This window comes from Lepidochelys kempii, chromosome 4, assembly GCF_965140285.1.
Source record: "Lepidochelys kempii isolate rLepKem1 chromosome 4, rLepKem1.hap1, whole genome shotgun sequence".
In the NCBI taxonomy this organism is placed as follows: Eukaryota; Metazoa; Chordata; order Testudines; family Cheloniidae; genus Lepidochelys; species Lepidochelys kempii.
This window is the reverse complement of record NC_136383.1, coordinates 28,589,388-28,616,973: the sequence shown is the minus strand read 5'-3', so window position 1 is coordinate 28,616,973 and position 27,586 is coordinate 28,589,388. Positions and strand designations below refer to the sequence as shown.

The 27,586-nt window shown below is 40.4% G+C and overlaps 1 protein-coding gene across 1 annotated transcript in view; it reads left to right on the top strand.

Annotated features, from left to right (window-relative positions):
* Positions 1-27,586, top strand: part of CENPE (centromere protein E) — a 73,370-nt gene that overhangs the window by 4,038 nt on the left and 41,746 nt on the right. Inside the window, exons 5-22 of the mRNA XM_073340813.2 lie at positions 510-629; positions 5,787-5,868; positions 6,070-6,137; positions 6,220-6,288; positions 7,873-7,924; positions 9,869-9,956; positions 10,230-10,356; positions 11,700-11,819; positions 19,485-19,643; positions 20,309-20,453; positions 21,577-21,668; positions 21,998-22,054; positions 22,137-22,304; positions 23,718-23,792; positions 24,048-24,170; positions 24,582-24,716; positions 25,483-25,660; positions 26,222-26,376. Of these exons, the coding sequence (XP_073196914.1) occupies positions 510-629; positions 5,787-5,868; positions 6,070-6,137; positions 6,220-6,288; positions 7,873-7,924; positions 9,869-9,956; positions 10,230-10,356; positions 11,700-11,819; positions 19,485-19,643; positions 20,309-20,453; positions 21,577-21,668; positions 21,998-22,054; positions 22,137-22,304; positions 23,718-23,792; positions 24,048-24,170; positions 24,582-24,716; positions 25,483-25,660; positions 26,222-26,376 (2,013 nt within the window). The remainder of the gene's footprint in view (positions 1-509; positions 630-5,786; positions 5,869-6,069; positions 6,138-6,219; positions 6,289-7,872; positions 7,925-9,868; positions 9,957-10,229; positions 10,357-11,699; positions 11,820-19,484; positions 19,644-20,308; positions 20,454-21,576; positions 21,669-21,997; positions 22,055-22,136; positions 22,305-23,717; positions 23,793-24,047; positions 24,171-24,581; positions 24,717-25,482; positions 25,661-26,221; positions 26,377-27,586) is intronic.

The following is a 27,586-nucleotide window of genomic DNA, read 5'->3' as shown; positions in this document are numbered from 1 at the left end:
TGGAGAGAAGGGACGCAAATAACAGGGAAGGAGATGTGGAGCGGAGAGTCACTCAACAGGGGATTAGGTTTAGAAGAAAGAGCAGGAGAAGGTAGTCTAGCAGCAGGGAAACATGTGAAGAGGGGAGAACGAATACCCAGCTCTTAAATAGTGTTTTTCATCAGTAGATCTCAAAGCACTTTACAAAGAAGGTTAGTATCTTTATTCCCACCTTACAGATAATGAAACCTGGCAAAAATAGAGTACCAGATCTTTTTTTTTCAAAAAGGGGTAAAATACACATTGCATTAAAGATAAAGTACCTAACTACTTCTCCTTGCAAGTGATTATGGGACTATGTACCAGAAGGGAGATGGTGTGCACATTTGCAAAGAGAAAAGGAAAAGTCAATGAAACAAGCTATGTAAAGATGTAGTCCAAGACGATGTAAAAAGCTGAGCATTTTTCCATGAAAGCACCTTTTCCCCCCTCCAACTTCTGATCTGATGATGCTTGTCTTTAATCTTTAGATTCCAGGTAGAGAGTTTCTGTTGAGAGTTTCCTATATGGAAATATACAATGAAACCATAACAGACTTGCTCTGTGACAGCAGGAAAAACAAGCCTCTAGGAATTCGAGAGGACTTTAATGTAAGTAAACCAAGGTGACATAAGACACTTTTTTTCTCTTTATTTGATGCAACAAACCACCTCTGTGGGCATGGATTCAAATCATGAGATGCTGATCTAAATGGAGTCCATGGCTGAATGTTTGCCAGATTGTGTAATCTTGATTGAGCTAGATTAAACTATAAGGATGCTGCAGAGCTCGATTTAGGTGCCCTAGCAGAGGGATGGCTCTTTGAAGTTCCTGTGGTTATTCTTATTTGGGTTGAACTGGCCAGTGCAACTCAGATGGTGGAACATTCTAGCAATGCTTGTTAGAGTGCTCACAGGCCACTTCTACTCCACCCCTCAGCCTTCCTGAACATTTTATGGGTGAGATGTGACATCTGCTGCCTCAGTTCCTTCCAACTGCAGCAGCAGATACATGTGAACCTCTCTGGATCTGGAACCCTCTAAATAATCTTAGTGCCTTTTATGAGATACTTGAAGTTATTCTTCATTCTGGCTTCCAATTTAATGGCTGATCCAAAGGTGAAGAGACCTGGTTTTAAATACTCCTGAGGGAATTCTGCACCAAAAAATTAAATTCTGTGCGCAGTATTTTAAAATTCTGCACATTTTATTTGTCAATAAATAAATGTGACTCCAGCCTGGCAATGGGGAGCATAGGCCACTGGCTGCATTGAGATTGGAGAGCACCCTGAAGCCCCCACTCCCCCAGTACAGAGACTCAGCAGTGAGGATGCACCTGCACAGTGCGAGGGCTGGGCCTACCCCAGAAACACCCTGTGGCCCTATCCTTCTACACCAGGTGTGGGTGGGCAGGCTCAGCCCAGCAGGATCCAAGTGTGGAGGGGCTTAATGTAGGGGGATCCAGGTGTGGGATGAGAGGTTTCTGTGTGGGGCATTCTGGGTGCGGGTGGCACAGGGGATCTGGGTGAAAGTGTTTGGGTCTCAGGTTTTGGGGGGTGGGGCTGGAGTGGGACTGAGGGAGTGGGGTTTGATGGGGTGAGGGTCCAGGTGCAGCTGGTTGGGGAGGGTCTGGGTGTGGCTACAGTTTTTGTTTTTTTTTCCCCCAGCATCATTACTGTGATAGCAGAAGTTCGCTGTATAGATTTGCAGTCAGGTCACATACAGGAACAATGATTCTCCCTAGCTAAAGAGGAAAGCTCCTGCAAATTACCCTTTTCTACTCCAAGAAATGGAGAAGATTGGATGAGCTCTCTCACTGTTCTACAGAGACCTCCTTATGCACCATCAGGTTCAACAACACTAGATAATAGATGGAATTCAGTTCTAATTTAGCTCATGAAGCCTCCATTTGAACCTATGGCTGACTATTTACTATTCCATTTATCTATTAAAATTAGGGCTGTCAATTAATCGCAGTTAACTCACTCGATTAACTCACATTTTTTTAAAAAAAATTGCAAGTAATCAGTTTTAATCACACTGTTAAACAATAATAGAATAACAATTGAAATATTGTTAAAAATAAAATAAATAAAAATTAAATATTTTTGGATGTTCTACATTTTCAAATATATTTACTTCAATTACAAAACAGAATACAAAGTGTACAGTAATCGATACTTTTTTTGTTTTTCAATTCACCTCATAAGTATAGCAGCCTAATCTCTTTGTCAAAGTGCAACTTACAAATGTAGCTGTGGTTTGTTTGTTTTTTTGTTACATAACTGCACTCAAAACCAAAACAGTCTAAAACTTTAGAGCCTACAAGTCCACTCAGTTCTAGTTCTTGTTCAGCCAGTTGCTAAAACAAACTTGTTTGTTTACATTTAGGGAAGATAATGCTGCCCTCATCTTATTTACAATGTCTCCTGAAAAGGACAACAGACATTTGCATGGCACTACTGTAGCTGAAGTTGCAAGGTTTTTATGCTAAACATTCATATGCCCCTTCATATTTCAGCCACCATTCCTAAGGATATGCTTCCATGCTGATGATGCTCATTAATAAAATAATGCATTAAATTAAATTTGTGACACAATTCTTGCTGCCAAGAGTTCAATGTCTCCTGCTGTCTGTGTTACCCACATTCTGCCATATATTTCATGTTATGGCAGTTTCGGATGATGGCCTAGCACACGTTCATTTTAAGAATACTTTCACTGCAGACTTTACAAAATGCAAAGGTACCAATGTGAGATTTCTAAAGATAGCAACAGCACAGGACCCAAGGTTTAAGAATCTGAAGTGCCTTCCACAATCTGAGAGGGATGAAACATGCTTTCAGAAGTCTTAAAAGAGCAACTCTGAGGTGGAAACTACAGAAGCTGAACCACCAAAAAAGAAAATCAACCTTCTGCTGGTGGCATCTGACTGAGATGATGAAATGACTGTATCGGTCTGCACTGCTTTGAATTGTTGAGTAAAACCCATCATCAGCATCGACGCCTGTTCTCTGGAATGGTGGTTGAAGCATGAAGGAATATATGAAACTGTAGCACACCTGGCATGTAAACATCTTACAACAGAGGCTACAACAGTGCCGTGTGAACACTTGTTCTCAGTTTCAGGTGACATTGTAAACAAGAAGCAGACAGCATTATCTCCCGCAAATGTAAACAAACGTGTTTTGTCTGAGCGATTGGCTGAACAAGAAGTAGGACTTGTAAGCTCTAAAGTTTGTATGTTGTGTTGTGTTTGACTGCAGGGTTTTTTGTACATGATTCTACACCTAAGTTTAATTTTCCTGACAAAGAGATAGCACAATAGTACTTGTATTAGGTAAATTGAAATACTATTTCTTTTTTACAGTGCAAATATATGTAATAAAAAAATATGAAGTAAGCACTGTACAGTTTATATTCTGTGTTGTAATTGAAATCAATATATTTGAAAATGTAGAAAACATCCACAAATATTTAAATGGTATTCTATTATTGCTTAACAGCCCAATTAATCACGATTCATTTTTTTAATTGCTTGACAGCCCTAATTAAAACTCTTAACTGCCATAACATCAACCAGAGGAGTGAGTGAGTGAGTCACGTGTCCTGATGGCAGATTTGCGTTCACTATTTCACAAAGACAAAAGGTGGAGTTTTTCACCCTAACCCTGGAGTCTTACCCAAAGTACTATAGAGGGGGTTTTGTGTGTTTTTTTTTGCCCCAGGTTAACCAAACTATAAATTTGCCAATTATCTTCCCTCAATCACACGTTAATAAGGGTGAATGAAAGTTACATGCTCTCAACATTGTAGGGTTTGCTTCCACAGAGACTGTGTGTGGCCATCTGGTGCATAAATTGACAGCGCTCTAACCTGCTGCACACGTAACTGGCCATGATGACCCTGCTCCTGTACACTAAAAGTCCTATAGTGTGCTTTACCCTGCTGTAACAGCAGTATGTCAAAGCACAGTATAGAACTTGTAATGTACAGAGCAGGGTCTTTATGGCTAGTTAGTGTGCAGCAGGTTAGAGCGCTGTCAATTTACGCATCTGCTGGCCACATATTCAAGTCTCCTTATAGGGAAGCCCTAACAGGGCCCTAGCCTACTATCTAAACAGGGCTCAGGAATTTCACAGGTTCCCCCCCCCCCCCCATCTTCTTTTTTTTAGGATCACCTTTGATTGTTTAATCCACCTAAGGTAATGGTTGTGAAGTGATAGGCAAACAATATATAGAAGAAAGGTATAAACTGGATGTCATTTTGGTCCTTGCTATGATTAAATCATATTCTACTGCAGCAATGTCTATCTCCATTGCATACTTTAAACATGTTCTATTCACAGCAACCTGTAGGACTGCCACTTTAAGCTCTATGTATATACTTACAAAATACAATGCTTTAGAACCTCGGGTCCAGAACAAATGCCCCGTTTCATAGGCAGTACTTCAACCCTTATTCAAGTAGGACCCTGAGTTCTAACCTCAGCTGATGAGGTATTGCTTGCCAATCTGACCCATGAGTGCTGAATACACAGAAGACTCTAAAAGAAGAAATGAAAGTTACTTACTTATAGCAGAGTCCAAGATGGCCTCTGCCTGTTTTCATGCCTCACGAGCCACCTTCTCCTTTTCCTCTGGTTCTTTTGAGTTCATGATTTTGAAGAGGTGGTGGAAGGAACTGAGATGGCATATACTATAGGGCCATGCGCCCTTTGATATTTGCCCTTGAAAAACTAAGGGAAAAGTAGGATGGGTATGTGAATGCAGTAACTGGCACTGCTAAAAGAAGGTTCCACTATCTGAGCTGCACTTGCTGTCATATCCAATGAGTATGAATATACAAAATCCCTTTTGAAGAGTGCAAGTAGAAGTAAGCAAGCTTCACGTTGTGCCTAGAACTACTGCAAAGCTGTAATCAGCCTTGTTATTTTCTCTTTCCTAAGCATTGGAATGTATTTAGTCTCTTAAAATATATAACCTTGAGCAATGTGGGAGCTTTTGGGGGTGGGGTGGGGGCTGTGAGTGTCTAAAACACTTCTACAAAATCTAACTTCACACTTTAATTTATTGTCGAGGTTGCAAAAATGCATCTGCAGTCAGCACAAAAAAGAACCTACACCATTTCCTCAGAGTTGCTTTAACACACTTCACCATCATAATACATTCAAAAGGGATACACCATCCACCACTTTTACACCTACATCACAGAACTATCAAATTAGAATTGTGGCCAATATGGTGTGAGCGGAAGTAGCTTGTTGCTGTCTTCAATTTCACTACGCTAAAGTTTTGCTTGTTCTTCTTGTTAATGAGCACCATTTGTTACATTAACTGCTTTAGCAAAGCTTTTGGAATGGGGGGGTTCTTCTAATCTGTGTGGGGCACAAAATGTAGATCCTCCATGAATAGTGCTTTTGGAATTTTTGTTTCTCAAACCTTTGAAAAGTACAAATTTCCTTGAAAGATCTAAAAGCCCGAGGACCTTTCCCTGCCAAATCATATACATTTTAAAATACATCATTTTGTTGGATCTCAAATGTTTGATATTGTCTCCTTAAAGTTACAGTTGAGATATGTACGTTAAAAATTTGTACTGGCAGTGTTCTGACTTTATTCCCCAGATAGATTTGTCTGTCTTCACACTGCTGTGTGGCTTTTATTAATACATTCAACTGAAACCAGTGCATAATACAGTATGCACATCTATTTCTCATTTATTTTACAGTTGGGTGAAATTTGTCTTTAATTCTGTTTCTCTTGCAGAGAAACATCTACGTGGAAGATCTGATCGAAGAGGTGGTTGTTAATCCGGAGCAAGTCATGGAATGGCTCAGAAAAGGAGAAAGTAGGATGATTAGCCTCTCCATTGTTGATGCAATTTTAAAACACATGACCACTCTTCTAAATTTAATACAAGGCTAAAACTACAATCTCATAAAAACTATTATTTTAGTTTATCAGTTAGACTACTTTTGCTTACAATCTTAATATTGTCTGGAGCATATGGGGTTTTTGGATAACAAACACCATGACTTTACTTTGACAGAAAAACGACACTATGGAGAAACAAAAATGAATGAACACAGCAGCCGTTCTCACACCATTTTCAGAATGGTAGGTGGCTGTATAGTCGTGTTTTTTGTTATGTATTAACTGAAAAGATGTGCAATAATCTTATAAGGCTTTCTTCTTTTAGATTATAGAAAGTAGGGAAAATGATCCTGCCAACACGAACTGTGATGGAGCAGTAATGGTATCTCATCTGGTAAGTTATATTTGAAAAAGGTTGTCGGGTACTAGGTAGGCATTAACGTGGAAACTTGCAATTTTAAAAACAGCTAAAATATTGGACACCACTAAAATGAAATCCTAAAATCAGAAATTCTCTCCCATCATATTGAGAATGAAACGCTCTGAATGGAAAAACTTGGGTAAAGGAGAAATATTGTACTGTTTTAAGACTATATAACAATATATATGTAAAAGTCTACTAGATATTGTGCAGACAGAGGCTGTGATGCAAAGTATCCCTGAAGGTAGTTTACTCACTACTTGGGATTTCCCTAGTGGAAGGGAAATCCCCCTAAGGGTCTTAGAACTCCTACCTAACCCCTTCTGGCTGCTGGGACAGAAAGAGGTATGACGTGGGGAAATCTGGTTGAACACACAGTTGCCATAATTCTTCATAAGAACCTCTGTCAGTTGGTGCAACATAGAGCAGATTTCAGGAGCCAGGTGTCCTCAGGACTAGAGGAACATAATGGGGGCTTGCAACCACTCTTGCTGACAGATTCAATAGCTGCTGGCTGTGATCCCTTTTCCCCTTTGTTTGATGTATTGATATTAGCAGTATGGCAGGGATCCAAAGGAGGGAATGAATGTTTGGTCTATCGGTCTGTATTTGGGACTCTGAGAACTAGATTCTGTGTGCAATTCCTATTTAAAACCTCTCTAACATCTTGACAAACTACTGCCTGCTCTCTACTTTCTGGTAAACTGATTAACGGAGGTATTCACTAGTCATCTCTAATTTCTCCAGTATCAAACTTTGACTACTTGCATCTTGATCAGACTAGTCTGATCAGTAGTGGGCTATCTTCAGATGATAGCCTATTTCCTTCAAAGCAGTGGGTCTGTCAGCAGCCTTTGATACCTGGTGTTTATTGGTGGCTGGGTTGTACTCTTTGGTGGAGTTCGGTCAAGTATATCTTCAGTTTTTGAGCTCTCTCCTGAAATTGGAGGCCTATAAAGGTGACGGCTGGTTGCTAGGCATCAAGCAAGTCACCATCAAATGATACTGCAAGCTCATAATCCCTGTTACCTACTAGTTGCACCACATACAGGTATAAGGGATTAGGAGCAAATATTGGTATTTTGGTACTTGACCTCTTCCATTGACCTCTTAGATTGGGTAGGGGGAGATGAACAGTTGGTGTAGGCTCAGTTCAGAGGAGGATGAAGGTAATGCTTATGTATTAATGGAAACTGAGGACCTGGCAGATTGTTTGTGCACTTCTGTTATTCAGGGTGAAGAGAAGGAGGTGACTGCTTGTGAGACAAACTTGTGTTTAATGGGAATTGAAATGTTTTTTGAAGAGTACATACTTTAAAAGTTGCAATGCTAGTTTACGAATAGTGGTCGCAATATTGGTAATGGAGTCTACCGTGATATTTTAAAGCCATTTTCCCCATGCAACTTAAGAAAATATTGGTCTCACTGTGCAGTTGGTATATTACTACAGAAATGTCAAAGGCTTAACTGAACTTGGATTGAAATTAGCATTGAGAGCATTTAAAACTGACTTTTATCTGCAAACTGTGCCTCATGAAATCTTTAATGAATTTGCAGAACTTGGTAGATCTGGCAGGCAGTGAAAGAGCTAGCCAAACAGGATCAGAAGGTACGTACGGGGCGGCAGGTTTGTATAATTTTTGGTGGTGCCCAGAATGGGTCCAAGTCCCTCTCTTCTCCCCCCCGCCTTCCCCACCCCCCCAACTCCTGCCTAAGGCTCTGTAAGGGAGTTTGGGGTACAGGCTCTGGGAGGAAGTTTGGGTGTGGGCTCTGGGACGGAGTTTAGGTGCAGGCTCTGGACTAGGGTTGGGGGTACAGGAGGGGGTGCGGGCTCTGGGAGGGGGTTTGGGGTGCAGGCTCTGGGAGAGTGGGTGCGGGAGGGGTGCGGTCTCTGAGCTGGGACAGTGGGTTGTGGTGCAGGAGGGGGTTTAGGTGCTGGGTACAGGCTCTGGGCTGGGACAGAGGGTTAGGGTGCGGGGTGTGGGACTGGGCCAGGGATGAGGAGTTGGGGGTGCAGCAGACAAGCTTCCCTGGTGTAGGGGGCCAGAGAGGAGGATCCCCTTCCCCACCCCTCCCCCCCAGCATGACACTCACTCACCCAAGTGCCCATCTCCCTGCTATTTAAATGCTAGCTAACATTCTAACAATCGGGAGGTATTATACCATAGAAGAAATTATCTGTCCATGAAGTGCTGGGTTCTAAATTTTAAATAGAACCATTCAGGAAAAAGAAGCCAAGCACATTGTAGACAATTCAGTGTAAAACTCTGCTCACTGTGAAGTTGCAGTTAAACTAAAATCTTTATAAAGCTTAAGAATGGTATAAAGACTGTTATAATTGTTACAGTGCTATAACTAACCTAATAGTACACATTTCCCTGGAATATTGAGTGCAATCCTAGCTGGCCAGTTGAATATAAGAGCAATAGAAGGATTCAGACATACATAACAAATTATTAGAGGCATGGAGGAACTCGTAGATGAAGGGCTGAGGAGCAAATAGATTGGGATTGTTTAGAGAGGAGATGTGATTAATGCTTACAAAATAATGAATGGTATAGACCAGGTAAACAGTAGTGCCCCTCTCACAATACTAGAACAAGGGGTTTTTCAAAGAAATTAAAAGGCAAATCAATTTAAAATGTAATACTTCTTTTGTTTTTACATAACCTATAACTAACCTGTGGGATTTATCACTGCAACCAAAAACTCACTGAGATGAAGCATAATGAGAGTATTCACAGTTTGATTAGATGGGATTCAGATTTTAGCATGGGTACAAATCTTGAGGGCATCAGCCAAACACTGACTAGGGTCACAAAGAAATGTTTCCTCCTATGAGAAGCTCATTCCTTAATTGTCCATTTAGGAAACGGGGTGGGGTGTGGTAGGTTAGTTGGCTGCTTGTTGTGGGTATTTTTGTTGTTTTTTGGTGCGGGGGTTGTTTGATATCAGGCGTCAACAACCTGCGGCATGCATGCCAAAGGTGGCACACAACCTGATTTTTAGTGGCACTCTGCTGCCAGCTGGGGTCCTGGCCGCCGTCCCCGCTCAGCCTGCTGCCAGCCTGGATGGACGGAACCCCGGGCCAGCAGCGGGCTGAGCGGGCCAGTGGACGGAACCCCGGCCGGCAGCGGGGGCTGAGTAGCTCAGCCCCCGCTGCCGGTCTGGGGTTCTGTCCGCCAGCCCCTGCCAGCCGGAGTCCTGGTCACTGGCCCCACTCAGCTCGCTACCAGTCTGGGGTTCCGTCCACTGACCCCTGTAAATGTAAAATGTATTACTGGCACGTGAAACCTTAAATTACAGTAAATAAATGAAGACTTGGCACACCCCTTCTCCAAGGTGGCCGACCCTGTTTTATATATTCCTAAAACATCTGGTACTGACTGCTGTCAGACAGAATACTGAACTAAATGGACAACTAGTCTGCTCTGTTATGGCAATTCCTAGGTACCTAAGACTGCTTAACCTTCTCTGAACAGTTACTCTGACTATTATGTAGGATAAAAGTGAACTTTTGTGAATAAAAGCAGTGTTTTTATGTAATATCTAGGTCTTCGACTCAAAGAAGGATGTAACATAAACAGGAGTCTGTTCATCTTGGGTCAAGTGATCAAGAAACTCTGTGATGACCCATCTGGGTAAGCATTTCCAGAAAAGATACTACAAAGATAGTTGTAACTCTCTACATAGTTGACTAGTTATCAAGCCTTCAAATCCATTCATATTCTTAATATTGATTTGTCCTTATTTCCTTACATCAGACATATAAAACATGAAGAGAACTGCAATTTCATACCAGATGTTGCTAAGTCAATCTGTTTTTGCAACTGATATCGTTATATTCACCAGTACAAGAACACTAGTCTTTGCTTCATGGTTTGTTTGGTGTTTTCTCTTTCCCTCCACAACAGTTTTATAAATTATAGAGACAGCAAGTTGACACGAATTCTCCAGAACTCCTTGGGAGGAAATGCTAAGACAGTTATCATTTGCACAATTACGCCAGTTTCGTTTGATGAAACTCTTAGCACCCTTCAGGTAAAATTATTCCGTTCCTTTATTTTTTCCAAGCGTTAACATGTTTTAGCTAACTAGGTCAGAAACCCAAGTTTCTCAGCTTTAACAAAATTGATTACTTCATCTTTCTTGAGGCCTCCTGTGGACTTGAGAGCCATTGAAGTGCACTGTTTGATACTGTGAGCCTTTACCCAGGCACCTTCTGACATATGTTGTATGGACTTTACTTCTTCTGACAGGCACATTTTTCATTTCTCCTTGTTTCCTCCATCTGTATAATCTGTACAGTCTCCACTTTCTCATAAATTCCCCTTTTCAGAGACTTCATATATGAAATATAGTCAACAATTTAAAAAAAAGAAAAAAGCTGACAACTTCAAATTGTTGGTGTCCCCTTTTAACATTGCTATTGGAATAATTTTCACTTCTGATTTTTTGGGGGGTTCAAAGTTAGTCTCTCTTTTTTTTTTTTTCCCCCCCCATGCAATCTGACTTCTTCCAAAATTAAGGCACATTTGGAGGTTGGGACTACAGAACAGCAGAAAATACCTACATAGTTCTGTAGTAATATAGGAAAACCAGAACTAAACCAAATGTGAACTTCTTGCTGTGCATGTACAAAAGATAGCTGAATTTAACAAGCAACTGCTTCAGGATTCATAATATGTGAAGTTCAAACTTAAGGTCAGGCACTCTGAGCTAAGTGCAAAATGTTTTGGCTTTTTTTTTAAATTTATTTTTAATTGGAAAAGTGCTTTAGGTCTGAACCTACACCCTTACTCGAATGAGTTGTCCCATTGAAGTTATAAGACTACTCAATTTTTACTCCTCTGTAGGGTTGGGTTTGTTGTATTTCTTGTGCTCTCCAAAATCAAATTTAGGTGGATAACCTCTTTGTTTCATCTTTGGGCTGATACCAAGCAATGGAAGCTTTCAGCCCCACTCCTTCCTTTCCACACACACACACATCCTCCCCACCACACCTCTTCCCTCCCCAAAAAAGAACAAGTTATGAGTAAGTGGAAAATAACAAGGCTTAACGTTGAATTGCGGCCTTATCTAATTTGGCGCTTGCTACTCAAATAGTAAATATTCATTTTGCCTTCTAGTCATCCTGTTATGACTTTTCACTCTAATAGAAAACTATAAAGATTTATTTACTTATTCGCAAAAAGAAAAGGAGTACTTGTACTGTAGCTCACTTCAGCTTATGCTCAAATAAATTGGTTAGTCTCTAAGGTGCCACAAGTACTCCTTTTCTTTTTGCGAATACAGACTAACATGGCTGTTACTCTGAAACCTTTACTTATTCTGTAACTTCTGCTAATGGGAAGCTTCACTGTCTTGTATGGTCATTCTTCCAGTTTGCCAATACAGCCAAAAGAATGAGGAATACTCCAAAAGTCAATGAAGTCCTGGATGATGATGCCCTTCTGAAACGATATCGCAAGGAAATAGTGGACTTGAAAAGGCAGCTGGAAGAAGTATGTTGGAACATATTAAGCTAATCATATAGCATTTAATATAGAAAGACCAAAAATGCCAAATAAAAGGCAACTAAACTTAAAGATAAACTGCACTTGCTTTTAAAATACTTTGGACCATAGCTCACTTCTCATACAACAAGCTGAATTGTGTGAGGTTAACGTGGTATAACAACACAGCTCATGATGGTTATGGGTATGTCGTTACTTCCATATGTGAAACTTCACAGATTCAGTGCCGTTAACCTAATAAGATCCCATGTGCCCATAGGTGTATGGATAGAGGCATGCAGATCCCACTTCTAGTTCCTGTGTTTTTTCTCATTTAGCTATCACACTTCTAGAATTTTCTTCCTTTTGCATTTGAAGAATCACTAACCTAGAATTTCATAACCTACTATTATAAAAACTCCTAAGATTACCGTAACTGAGATTGGAAAATTTTCAGACATTCATGCTGCCGCCGCCACCTCCACCCCCTGTCTCCCCCGGTGCACTTGGTTCCATGTCTCCTGACTATACATGACATACACTGAAAACACAGGAAAATTTCTAAACAATAATATCACTTCTCATGCCCAGCAAATCCACTAATGCAACCCCATAATCTCTGGCTGATGGATTACCTGATACGAGAAGGCAGAATAGACATTCCCTTGATAAATTGAGGCAACAGCAAACTTTCTTCAACTGGCTTTACTCTTACAGTGTTTCTGCTGTACAATCAGTTAATTCTCATTCTGTTTTGTACACCTAATATAAGACATGCGGACTGTAAGGGCTTTTATAGGACAACTCAGATATAATTGTTGTACCTGAAACTGTTTATAATGACTATATTTCAGGTTGATAGTGTCACTCTTAAAGATTCAGATTTTATTAAAAGGCCTTGTTCCAGTCTTCTACCCTGAAAAGCCATGTAGAATGGAAGTTTGCTCTCAAATCCTGAATATGCCTTGAGAGGTTGAGAAAGAGCACAATGTTTAGCTCCACCCTGGTACTTCCTTTTTAAAATAAAGACTCTACTTCTTTGCATAGCTGTCTTAAAGAATCATTAGTTACTTTAAGATCCAAAATGTAAATCCAAAGCATTAAAAACTATACATAGAATAATAACAACATGCTATGCCTCAAAGCCTATAAAATCTATGCAGAATTTTTAGGGGAAAACAGAAGCTTGTGGTCATGTGGGAAACTTCCTACCTAAATCTACCTAAGTCCTCCGTTTTAAGAGACCCAAATTTTAAAACCCTACCCACAGACCTGCAGAAGCATACAAGTCTTGCCCACTCTCTGCTGAGATCAATTTCTTTTTATTCTAAATTTTGAGGAAACAGTCCTATTTTTCTGCATGGCTGTGGTATTTAGAGCAGTCATGGTAGTGCCATCACACTAATTCTCAGAGAAGAATTCTCCGGAAATGCCACTTAAAACTGTACACACTTATTCTTATGGAGCTGGAGTGATCTGGAACATCTCTCTGAATATCTGACAGTTTAATCATGGGTATGTCTTTAAGAAATGTCTAGCTTAAACTCTTGTATTCAGTGTCATATATGTCTAGCATTTGGAGGAATTTATGTTTCTTCTTTAAGTGTTGTCCCTGTGGGTGCTCCACTTTAATCACACTGTTTAATAATAGAATATTATTTATTTAAATATTTTTGATGTTTTCTACATTTTCAAATATATTTATTTAAATTAAAACATGGAATATAAAGTGTACAATGCTCATTTTATATTTATTTTTGATTACAAGTATCTGCATTGTAAAAAAAAAAAGAAAAAGTATTTTTCAATTCACCTAATACAAGTACTGTAGTGCAATCTTTATCATGAAAGCTGAACTTAAAAATGTAGAATTATGTACATAAAATTGCACTCAAATAAAACAACGTAAAATTTTAGAGCCTGCAAGTCCATTCAGTCCTCCGACTTGTTTAGCCAATCGCTCAGACAAACAAGTTTGTTTACATTTGCAGGAGGTAATGCTGGCCACTTCTTGTTTACAGTGTCACCTGAAAGTGAGAACAGGTGTTCTAATGGCACTGTTGTAGCCGGCATTGCAAGATATTTATGTGCCAGATGTGCTAAAGCATGAAGGGGCATACAAAAATGTTTAGCATATCAGGCACTTAAATGCCTTGCAGTGCCAGCTACAAAAGTGCTATGCAAATGCCTGTTCTCACTTTATGGTGGCATTGTAAATAAGAAGAGGGCAGCATTATCTCCTGTAAATGTAAACAAACTTGTTTGTCTTCGCAATTAGCTGAACAAGAAGTAGGACTGAGTGAAACTTGTTGGCTCTGAAGTTTTACATAGTTTCATTTTTGAGTGCGGTTATGTAACAAAAAAAATCTACATTTGTAAGTTGCACTTTCATGGCAGGTTGCACTACAATACTTGTATGAGGAGAAATGAAAAATACTATTTTATAATTTTTACAGTGCAAATATTTTTAATAATAATATATATTGATTTCAATTACAACACAGAATACAATATATATGAAAATGTAGAAAACCACCCAAAATATTTAACACATTTCAATTGGTATTATTTAAGTGTGATTAAAACTGCGATTAATAGTGATTAATTTTTCTGAGTTAATCGCATGAGTTAGCTGCGATTAATCGACAGCCCCAGTTTAAATAGCTAGTTATAGTTAGCGTTACTGTTAATTTCATTATTATTATTATTTTATTATTATTTTTAAAATTATTTAGTTACCCTCTCCTCTGGAGACGGTTAACCATTAAGATTCCTGGCTCCCCAAGCTTCAAGCGCTGCGGCTCCTGCCACGAAGCAATGCCCGTTTTGGACGGGCATTCGTGCGTACAATGTCTTGGTGAGGTGCATATCCCCCCAAAATGCACCCATTGCAGGAATTTGAAAGCTAGAGCCCGACGTGACCGGGATCTCAGGCGAAAAATGATTTTTATGGAGAAATCCCTCCAACCTGAATTGGACACGCAGACTGCCTCTCCGAGCACTCCTCCAACAGAAAAAGGAAACTTACCATGCAAAAGATTAAGGAAGAGGGCTCAGACATCTCTGCAGAAAGCACTGCAGAAACAGCGGTGGTCTCCTGCCAGGTCACTACCCCCATTGTTGACATATGCTCAGGTGAGCACCTATGACGCTCTGGGTACCTCCAGAACCGCTGAGGCCCTAGCAAAGGAGACAGAGTCAAGGCACAGACATGCCTCCTCCATGCAACCGAGTTCACCTGTAAGGGACTCTGCACCAAGTGTCTCCTCAGGCACCATGCCTCCGCCCCCAGCACAGGCAGCTCCAGTGGAGAAAACCGTCTGTACCAATCACACCGACCAAACACAGGCAGCATCAGTTGGCTGGCACGGATGAGAGTGGACCCTGCGGCACCAACGGTTCCGACATCAGCACCGACACAGTCTCTGCCACACCAGAGAGACTTGATGATTTCGTCGGCACCACACTCCCCAATGCTTGGTACCGAGGCTCCCCCAGTAGCTCTCATGAAACGGCACTCATCTAGTGAAGATGATGATGAGATGCAGGAACAAGGCACTTTCTCACCGCACCATTCCTCAGCGAAAGAATGCCAACCACCTTGGAGCCATATGCGGCTGAGATACTATTACAAACAGATGGCTCAACTATGGTGCACACCGCTGTGCATGTACCTGCCAATGGCCTTCCCCACGGCTCATAGAGCTGAACTACTGTCCAACCCAGCATCTCCTACCCCACAGCAGCTCAGGAAGTTGGGGATGACACAGAAACGGGCACAGACCAGGAGACTACATCTCCTGCACAATTCTTCCTCCTCCCCAGGTGAGGCGATTATGCCACCGCTGCCTACTTCAGGAGGCGATTTCAAACAGTTCCAGGAACTGTTTAAATGGGTTGCCCAAAGCCAGGACATCCCTTTTGGAAGAAGTGCAGATGAACCAGCACAAGCTGGTACAAATATTACAACCATCATCTGCCTCCAAGATTGCTCTCCCCATCAATGATGCCAATTTGGAATCAGCAGAGACAGTCTGGCAGACACTGGCCTCAATTCCGCCAACATGCAGAAGGTTAGATAAAAAGTATTATGTCCCCGCAAAAGGTGGAGACTTCCTCTTTGCCCATCTACCTCCCAATTTGTTGGTAGTCGATGCCACTAACCAATGCGGCAAGCCAACCCAGTTTAGATTGACACCACAGGCTCGACCTGTTTGGGCACAAAGTTTATTCTACAGGCTCGTTACAATTTAGAGTCGCCAACTATTCCGCCTTGTTGGCAAAATAAGATTGATAACTATGGGAAATGTAGCTCGTTCACAGCAGAGCTCCCCAAGGAGAAACAGTCACATTTCAGGCCATTGTAAATGAGGGTCAACTAACTCATAGCCAAAACAGCCCTCCAAGTGTCCCTAGACATCGCAGACATGGCAGCTAGAGCCACAGCCTTAGTGATGTGCCGGACATCCTGATTGCAGGCCTCAGGCATCCCTAGAGAACTACAAACAAAAGTAGCAGACCTACCTTTTGATTGAAAAAAGTTGTTCTCGAATAAAACTGTTAAGGTGCTCCACTCAGTGAAGGACTCTCGGGCCACTCTGGGGATTTATACCCCAGCTTCAAAGAGAAGAAGGTAGCAACCTTATCAGAGACTCCAACAATCTACAGCAACAACGGCCTGACGATAATCAACGGCAACACTCACGGCGTCAGAGAGCACCTAAATCCCAAGTGCCAACTTCCCAATCGGCTCCTCCAAAACCACAATTTTGAAGATTTGGTCGAGGGTTTGAACAACCTCCCTCACCAAGCAGTGCCTATGCCCGCTCTGTTCCCATGTTTTGGTCATCACCTTTGCCCATTCTGTCAATCTGGGCCTCAGTAACATTGGGCCAATGGGTTTTATAAATAATCCGTTCGGGGTATACCATCCCGACCACCTACCCTCCCCCCCATCCCTCTTCAGGGACCCTTCTCACGGTACCTGTTACAACAAGAAGTTGATCATCTTCTACAAAGAGGTGCCCAGGAATGAGTGCCTTCACAATACAAGGGGAAGGGATTTTACTTCCATTATTTCTTGACCCAGAAGAAGAATGCGGGAGGGAGATCTATCTTGGACCTCAGGAAGCTCAACAAGTTCATACGCTTCCAAAAGTTCAAAGTGGTCACACTTGGCACAATACTTCTAGTGCTGCAACAGGGGGACTGGTTTTCAGCCCTTGACCTCAACTATTCTTATTTCCATACCACCATTCATCTTGCTCACGGAAAATATCTGTGATTCACAGTAGGACATGAACACTTCCAGTACAGTACTATCATTTGGCTTATCTACTGCTCCAAGAGTTTTCTCCAAAACCTTATTGGTAGTTGCGGCATATTTACACAAACAGGAAATAGTGATCTTCCCTTACCTGGATGATTGCCTTCTCAAAGGACCGACTCAAAAATAAACAACGGACACAGTCCAAACCACTATCACACTATTCAGGGATCTAGGTTTACAGATAAATGAATGAAAATCCATTATAATCCCAGTCCAACAACTGGACTTCATTGGGGCACATCTTGATGCCATAGAAGCCAAGGCATCCCTGCCCCTGACCAGATTCACAACTCTGACATACATTATCTCAGAGGTATGAGTCAGCCCTCAAATACCTTCTCATACTGTCCTGCAACTGCTGGGACACGTGGCAGCCACAACGTTCATGGAGCGACACGCAAGACTACATATGTGTGCCTACGGGGCTGGTTAAGAACGATATACGTACCCAGCAAGCACAGCCTGCACAAACAGTTTACAGTACCACCCAGTGTCCTTGACTCTTTACACTGGTGGACAAGACCAGAAAATGTTTGTATGGGCATCCTGTTCCAACAGGAACCTCCATCAATTGTGATCACTGCAAATGCCTCGCTGATAGGATGGGGCACCCATATGCATCAACACACAGTTCAAGGTAAACCGTCTCCTGCAGACACTCATTTACACATCAATCTACCAGAGCTGTATGCAGTCTGCAATGTCTGCAGGCATATCCTACCTCATATAAAGAACACATTATGACAGACGTCGTTTCATGCATGTTTACATCAACCGCCAAGGAGGTGCTTGTTGATACTCGTTATGCACCAAAGCTAAGGAACTGATGCATACAACACAACATAAACATTTCAGCCTCCTACATGCCTGGCTGTCAGAATGCAACGGCGGACACACTCAGCATGTACTTCTCCCAAGACAACGAATGGGAGATGAATGGGGGAGTTTTGAGATCCATTTTCTGCTGGTGGGGCATTCCACTCATCAACTTGTTTGCATCCACAATGAACCGCAAATGTGCAATGTTCTGCTTGAAAGCAGGACAGGACCCCAATCACTGGGGGACACCTTTCTCATCAAATGGGATGCACAACTAATGTATGCATTCCCACCGATTCCACTGATATCACGTGTGATACACAAGATACAGACAGACATGGCCAAGGTTATCCTCCATAGCTCCGACGTGGCCCAGACAAGCACGGTACCCTTACCCGATGCACATGGCGATATGTGCCCCTCGAGCTCTCCCTAGTTGTCCGGAACTGCTGTCTCAGTATAACGGTCGCACTCTTCACCCAAATCCAGAGATACTCCACCTGCAAGTGTAGCTCGTACATGGTTCCATCATGATGAACTAGCCTGCTCAGAACAAGTTGGACACTGCTACCGAGCACTCGAAAGGAGACGCAATATCCACTCAGATTGTCTAAATGGATCTCCACATGCCTCCGAATTTCCATCATATTCGGAACACAGACCCTCTTGTGCACATCAGAGCACATTCTACTATCCATTTCAACCTCAATAGCGTTCCTACATAATGTTCCAATACTAGAGATTTGTAAGTTGCCACTTGGGCTTCCATCCACACATTTACTGAGCACTATGCAATCACTCATGACTCCAGGGCTGATGCCATAGTGGGCCTAACCGTACTCACCTCAATGACTCAAACGAACCCAAAGTCCCTTCTGCCTTCTATGGTGCACTGCTCTACAGTCACCTAAAGTGGAGCACTCACAGGGACATCATTTGAAGAAGAGAAGAAGGTTACTCACCTTGTGCGGTAACTGAAGTTCTTCAAGATGTGTGTCTTTGTGGGTGCTCCACTACCCGCCCTCCTCCCCTCTACTTTGGAATTTGCAGTTGGGACTCTGTGGTAGAGAAGGAACTGGAGGGCTCGGATCATGCGCACACTAGACATGGCACCAACAGGACCAGAAGATGCCTACTGTGCAGGTCATGCCTGCACAGTAGACACTGCTACCATAAATCTCTGATTGTTGCTGGGATGCATCAACACCTAAAGTGAAGCACCCACAGGGACACACATCTCAAAGAACCTCAGTTACTGCACAAAGTGAGTAACCTTCTCTTCTTTGCTAGGAAACACTGGGTTTCCCTGTTCAACTCTCATAAATATTAGATTTTTAAAAGTAAACTAAAGGCTAGATTATTCCATCAGGAAAACTGACAAAGTATATGGAAAGCTGCTCCAAGTTAAAGTTTTTTAAAAAGGTGGGGAGGGGCCTTACAGGCTAATGTTATGTGTCTATATAAAATAGTTGTTACTTGAAGGAAGAAACAAAGCTAGCACTCTTTCTTTTTTTTTTTAATGGTAGGTGTCTTCAAAGACTCATCTCCACGCGATGGAGAAAGACCAACTAGCCCAGCTGTTAGAAGAAAAAAACTCTCTTCAGAAAATACAAGAAAATAGAATACTCAATCTAACTGAAATGCTTGTCACCTCCTCCTCGTTTACATCCCAGAAAGATCTTAAAGTAAGACTGAGTTACTATTCAGGGTCACACAGGACACCTGGAAAATCTTAACCTATAACTGGAGAAGGTGTTTTGTGCGTTTTTCCTTAGATCTGTGAAATATTATGAAAAGTGGCCTTTTCTGTAAAGCTTATGAAATGACTAATTTTTAGACTTTTGGTTGACACTTCACTACAGTGATAGGCTATTTAGCTGGCCTTGCAGTAAACCAGCTATAATAAGATGCAGAAGATGGCCCAGGGAGTAAAGCGTAGGACTGGGATTCAGAAGAGTTGAGTTCTAGTCTTAGCTTGGTGGCCTCTGTCATAAGAATTTATTCGAATCTGGGTGAATTACACAATCTCTCTTCCTAAGTTACCTAGTCTAAAATGAGGATAATTTTTTAAGTAACAGGGTTGTTGTGAGGTTCAGTCCATTGTCTGTAAAGTTCCTTGATATCTGGTGCAAAACTTAAAGCAGAAGAAGTTTTGTGGAAAACAAACTGTTCAGCTGAACCTCAATTTTGGAAAAACTGCAATACAGACAAAACCATCCCCTCTAGTTATCTGCTTATACTGTTATGGGAACAACGAGGTGTAAAATGAAGGAAAGTAACCTTTATTATTAATGCTTCACTTGACTGTTATTCTAACATGACTTCATTTGTGTCCTCTCCCCCTTTTAAGGCCAAAAGAAAAAGAAGAGTTACTTGGGCCCCTGGGAAAATAAATCAAGGGGACATCAGCTATTTTGCAAATTTTGAAAAGCTAAAGCCAACTGATGCCAAAAAAATGAAAACATTGGCAGAGAAGCTTCCAGAGATGGAGGATTGTGAGTACATGTTTGGGGGAGAAGACACTAACAAGGAAACTTGATTTAGAAGGTGCCCACTGGTTATCCAAATGAAGACCTTGAGATGGGGAGAGATCTCTCCAATATAAATGGAACATGGAGTAAAAGAATTTACTCTTAGCATAGCAGCTGTACTGGATGATACAATGCGAATGAGTTAAAATAGAGATACTGCACGTGAATAATAGCGAACTAGAAAACTTGCTTCTAGGTTTCCTGACAAAGGGGTAAAAACAGCACTCCAGTGGGGCAAATAAATGGTAAAAGTATCCAGTGATGTTCCCATACTTGGCTCAAGGAAATTCCTTAGCCCTGTCTCAGATTTTCAGTTGCTACCTATTTCAGAAAAAGGGTAAAAACCTAGACCCATGGTGTCTCGCCAAGAAAAGTCACCCCAAAATGGTCCATTTGAAGATTAGCTATATATTTCACATACTGACAAATCATTCTTTACAACAAAGGGTCCCTATCAAAATTGCTGAGTTTTTTTTAAAAAATCTAAATCTGTCAGCGAGAATGGGTGAAGCCATTGTCAAAATCAACAGAACCACAGTGGTCAAAACCCCACAAGCCTCATTAGAAGGGCAGAGGTTCACCCCTTTCTTCCAGAAGGCCTGAGCTGGGGATAAGAATACTTGGACAGAGTTGTTGTTCAATGGAACTTGTTCCCTCCTGCTTCTCCACTCCCCCCAAAATCCCTTTCTAGGATGAGCACACCATTTTAAAATTACATAATTCTTTTCCCCCTTGGGTTTCCTCTAAAGGCAATATTTTTCCTTACCTGTAATTCTTGTCACTTCATAACAGGAAAATCCAATGAATTCTCTCTCCTTATGTTAATATTTGTTAGCTTACAGGATGTTGGGTATTGAAGACTGAACTGTGTGGCATAGTTCCAGGCCATTTATAGAAGGATCACATAGGAGCGAAAATTTCTTTCCAGTTAGCAGTATTTGCAGATATGGCTACCCAGTAGTTGGTTATGGACTGATGGAAACCTTTTTGTGAGAAAACAAATTTTACCATCATGGACAAGTTGCTGTGTCTTGTTTTGTTTTTAAATGCACCTATCTTTTTTCTTGTTTTTTTTTTTTTCCCCAAGCTATGTTTTCAGAGTATTCTGAATATGATTATCTGCCTACCCCTGATGCAATCTCAGAAAGCGAATGGAATTCTGGAGCGAATATGAACTGGGTAACTTTCAAGATTGATAATTTAATACAAGATCATACACAACTGAGGGAATTTGTTTTTTATAATTTTTTCATTCTGCAATCTGCTCTGGCCAGGCTGACCTCTTGTGTGAGATCAATTATGCTTCCTATATCTCTAAACATTATACTAACCAATGGTGTTCTCTTCATCTTAGCAGCCTTCAGAGTGTGGTTGTTAAAAATAAATACATCTGAATTTGAGGGTTTATTTTATTTATTTCAACTCTGGCTACCCATACAGTACTAATTTTTTTAAACAAAGTCACTGGATCTTGTAAAATGGCTAACAGAAAGCATTTCTTTTTCTAGAGTCAAAAAGACTTTGCAGATTCTGTCCAACTCTGTGAAACACTAGCACTAGAAAAGGTAGGTCAGCTCAGTGTCCTAATAGAAATTAGCTTAAAATGCAAGTAAGCCCTGTTATAACACATCATTCTTCCTTTTTAAGGATATTGCTAGAAATGAGGTGGATGTCCTGCAAGCTAACTTTGACAACCTAGTATTAGAAAACGAACAGCTGAAATTGGAGATAAGTGAATTGAAGGAGAAACTGAAGGAAAAGATAGAAACAGATGAATTTGAGGAACTGGAAAAACAAACCCAAAAAGACTATGAGGTAAGATGTTAACATGAAAGTTACAGCCTGATAAGACTTCGGAAAACAGACTTCACCTCATTTTTCAGAGAAGTGTGTAATATAAGACCTTATTCCAAATAACAGGCATGTTTTTAGAAAGTCATATTGACTACCAAGGATCTTACAAAGTATGTCCAGACTAGTTTAGGGATTGTGGAATTTGGACGCTAGGTCATGGAGGAAAAATTTGCTTCAGTTTTCTGACCTCAATATGCAGGCAAGTTCAGGGTTGCACTCCTTAACTGAATTTCAACTAAATACGTAACTTGGATAATGTCCACAGTAAAAATTGAATTTACTAATCTGCACTTCACATTATTTTGGATTTTGTCAAGAGTGCTGTTGTCATTAAAGTTAGTAAACTGCTTTCTAAACGTTGATGATTTAATAAAGTTAAATATTTAACTCAAACATCTTAAACAGAAGATCTTGCTTTAGTGCATTTCTAAATGCACTACTTTTATAGGTCTGACATATAACTATTCAAGTCTTGTTTTATGAATTAAATGTCACTGTGAGACTCAGCAGTAATATCTGTGGGAAATTGAAATGCTTGCTTTTGCTGCATGATACTATGTCAGCAAAGAAACCTAAGAAAAATACTTCAATGTACTGGGAAATTATATAGAATTGTAAATAATATAAATTGTATAGAAGGAGCTGGCTTCCAATTCACGGCAAGTATGAAAATATAAAATCACTTATGCTAAAGGTCAAAAATAAATCTTGCTTGATTCTTGCCAGCTGACTGCTAATAAAAGCATCTTTTGACAGTTGTAAAACATGCTCTGAGGATTTTATTTATTGAGGTGAACAATTTGTGGTTGGGAGGAGGGAGTGAAGAATGAGCTGCTCATTGACAATAAACTGGTTGCTATAAAAACTGCATTTTCTCTAAAAGTTGCTGAATTAGCTTTTACTAAAAGTGTGAACCAATGCTGTAATGATAAGTTTTTTGAGGAGACAGTCTCATATCTAAAACTTTCCCTGCAGTCTTGGGAACCCAAACTCAATAGCAACTGATCTTATAAAAAAAAATTACTTAATCTTAAGGATTGAATTTCACTTTTTAAGTTTTTCCTGCATGAATCGCTTATTTTGCATCACATTGCATCCTGTGTTTGGGCTATGGCAGGTTGAGGTATGCTGAAATCCTTGTTAAACTTTTGGGAAGCTAAAGTAAAGGGCTGTGACTTTATGCAACTTTTCTTCCTGCCTTAAAGCGGATGTAATAACTTGTTTCTTAACCATAGTAAACAACAACATATTGTCTTGCCAAACCCTGGGGAAAATTTAAGGTAGATCTTGCTTATTTTCATGGTGATGGCAACTAAAATTAATGGATGGGTGCTTTCTAATATGCTCTGCAATTTTGCTTCAATTGCTCCACAGATACAACTAATACATGAAATTACCAACTTACAGAATATAGTTAAAAATGCTGAAGTATACAATGAAGATCTGGAGGTGAGCTTGGCTGATGGTCTTCTGTGTAACAAAACTGGATGACTGTATAGAATGAAATACATAATTTTGTATATATCAGATCTTAACCTTCTAACTTTTTTAATAGATAAAATAATTGGGCTCTGGTCAGTTTTACTTATGTGTATGTGTAAGTGTTTATAATTGTTTTTTGTTAGTGAGGTTACCTGTAAAACCAAATTGTATACTTAAATTGTTCACCTACTTATGCTGCTTTTCTCTAATTCTTTTTCTCAGACTGAACTAAAATCAAAATTGGAACAGCTTAAAGAAAAAGAAAATCAAGTAAAGGATTTGCAGAAATATGTGGAAGAACTACAGAAGGCAGGCACGGGGAAGAAAGATGTGTCTTTTTCAATGGTAAACTTGAGTTCTCCTCTGATTTTTAGAGCTAATTCGGTTATAATAGGAGAGCCTGAACTCCTTCCAGAGGGAAAAGACAAAAGCTTAGAAAAACTACAATATAAGAGCTGATTATTATGCTGACAACTTATTACTAGTCAACACATCTGAATTTTTGCTGGGCAAATACGGTTCATACCGCATATATCAGTAAATGTATTTAAGGACGATTACTAGATAAACTGCTATGTGTTCTATTTTTTTGCAGGAAAAATTTCCCGCTATTGTGGCACTTAAACACAACAAACTCTCCAGGACTCTTAAAACCAGTATGATAGGATTCCCACATAGCCAAATAGCTAACAAGATCATAGTTGCTTTATCATAATTTCTGATTATTTGTGTTTAATATCTGTCTCATTCTTACAGGGAGATTCTGATAAACTACTTGATGAAATTCAACAAATGAGCAAGTCTCTTGTTGATACTGAAACTGTAGCCCTGGATGCTAAGAAAGAATCTGCATTTCTCAGGAGTGAAAATCTAGAGCTAAAAGAGAAAATGGCAAGTAACTTATTATCTCAGCATAAGTGATATGCTTCTGGCATATAAGAAACTGTTATAGAGGCTCTCCTTGTTCCAGAGAGACTAGTCAAGGAACAAATCTGGAAAGATAAGACTCAGGGGAAGTTACTACTTAATCTCCCTTGTACTTGTGTTTTATAATCATGGGGCTGCTGGATAGTAAGATTTCAGGAAGGATTTGACTATGGAGGGTAGAGGCCTGGCACACTGCGGCTGGATGGGTGCTCCGTGCTTGGGAGAGGATGAAAGAAAGCAAAAGAACAGAATGGGAGATATAGGCTGGCGTTGGTGGTGGAGCAAAGGGGAGGAATAATAAGAAGGTGAAGTCAGAGGTGTGAGATTTGAAAGTGAGGATAGGGACAAGATACTGTAAGGGGCAGGATAGACAAATGGAGTGACTTTAAAGGGGATTGAGGTGGTCTGGGCCTGAAAGATCAGTTTGCTCAGAATGCTTCAGACAAAGTCGAGGGGATTGATACAGGTATCAAGCTGGAGAGGAGGCTACGGTAATCCAAATGGAAGGCAAGCATTAGTAGCTAGAACATAAAGAAAGACCTGATATTTGTTAAGAGTTGATGAAGAAGCAACAAGACTTTAATGACCAGCTAGATATGTGGGGAGGATAATACTGGGACAATTCTGAGAGATTGCAACGACGAAAGGAGCTTTGCTTACTACTAAATTCTTAGTTTAATTTGTCACAGTACTTCTGTGACTAGAATAATCTTACTCTTTTTTCCTACAGAATGAGCTCTTAAATGGTTACAAGCAAATGGAAAAGGATGTTCAATTGTATCAATGTCAATTAGAAGCAGGAAAAGTGAGCTACAAAAAAATGCAAGTTGACTTACAGAAAGAGCTACAATCTGCTTTTCAAGAAAACACAAAGCTAACCTTGCTCTTGGAGGGTAAAGTTCCAAAAGGTACCGTTACAAAAAAAAGATGTTCTGAATGACTTTGTAGATCTCCCCCTTTCATATTGTTTTGACATAGTAACCTATAAAAGTGTACGTTAATAGTTTGGGGGTTTTTGAGAGGGGAGGGGAAGGTATAGAGCAAGAGCTATTGAGCTTTACTTCATTCAAGCATTTAGAAGCTTCATTGTTCACCAGCTTGGGACCACTGTTTTTTCTGATACACATCAACTGCTTAAAACATTCTTATGTTCAGCTTTTCCCACTCACTTCATGATGGGATTTTTGTGTTACATACTGCAATAAACAGTGAAGTTAACGTTTTTTTATATTTGGGAGAAGCTGTTTTACAATAATCTGGGATTGATCCAAACAGGTAGTGATAAAATAACTAATTGGCAGCTTGACTTCCTCCTTCATTATCAACAGGTCTCATTTTAATCAGTCCAAAAAGTAAATCTGTTTAAAACCTGGTAATGTTCTCTCAACCAATGTGTGCATCTTCTACCTATTAAACAATCAAAGTGGATCTTTGGAGCTTTTTATTACTGTAAATCTTTCAAACTCTAGATTTGTTGTCTCTTGTGGAATTGGAAAGAAAGATAGCTGATTTAAAAAATGAATTGGATAAAGTGTTAGAAGAGAACACAGTTTTACGAAAGGAAGTAGATACATCATCAGAATTCAGATCTCTACCTGATAAAGTTGAGATGCTACAGAAACAGGTAAAAATTCAAAACCTCTTGCTCTAATAATATGCTGAGATTATGAAGGCCGTACACTAATTCGACAATATCTGTCTGTATGTAATCTCCCAGACAGAAAAAAGGGGTGGGGGAATGGGTGCATGCATATAGTCCATGACATGAAGGGAGAATGGGGGACAACTGGGGCATACAGACCCCCCTGCAGGAGGGGAGCTTTGGGGAAGGAGGGGACATATAGAGCCCATTGTGAGGAGTGGGGGAATGGGGAGAAGTGGAAATAAGTGTGCACAGACCTGCTGGCATTGGGGGGACCCTGGGTACGGGAAGAACGGAGAATAGGGGGGAAACAGAACCCCTGGAAGGAAGAGATGTGGGGGAGTTACAAGATGTTCCTGAAATGGAGGGGGATAGAAAGCAACACACAGGCTTGTGGGGTGGAACTGAGGGATGCAAGGAGGCTCTGTGGTGTGCAACGATCTCCTCCTATGGAAGCTATGAAGTGTGACACTCTATACCCATACACTCACCCCTTCCCATGTATATTTCTTTTAAAAAAGTAACAAGTCATCTGTGCATGCATGCTGCTACTTAAATGATCTGCATATATTTTAAAAATATTAGGGATGTGCTGACTGCCTTAATATATACATTGGTGATAACTATTTGAAACTTTCTAGGGAGGCTCTTGAGCTTAAGACAAGCCTTACTTTTTTCAGATGTTCTCTTACTATTTTACACTGAATTTTAGAGGCTTGGTACATTGATGGAAGGTTACTGGATATCCAGTCATACTGTCAAAAATTGCCCAAACCTTGATTAGAACAAAGGTAAATCAACCAAATAGATAACGTTTGGTTGTTTTTATAAAAAATTATTTAATATTTATATTTCAAAACTTAAATGTGAAGTCATCCAGTTTTTTCCAAGTTCTAAAACACATTTTAGTGACTTGTAAGTAATCCATAAAACCATTGGACTGCCCAATCCGACTTAGAGGTGACCACGCCAGGTCAGGGTTGAGGTGGGATTTGGAGCTTTGGCTTAGTACCCTAAACTTAGACATGCCATTCATGGCCCTGAACAGGATTCCAATGTCTTAGATAAGAATGAAATATTTAATTTTTGAAGTTAAAGCAAAGTCTCGGGGCAGGTTTCAATTGCTTAACCTTCCCTTAAATATAGCTCAAGGAATTTATTTTTACATGGCTTTTCTAAGGACTTCTTTATC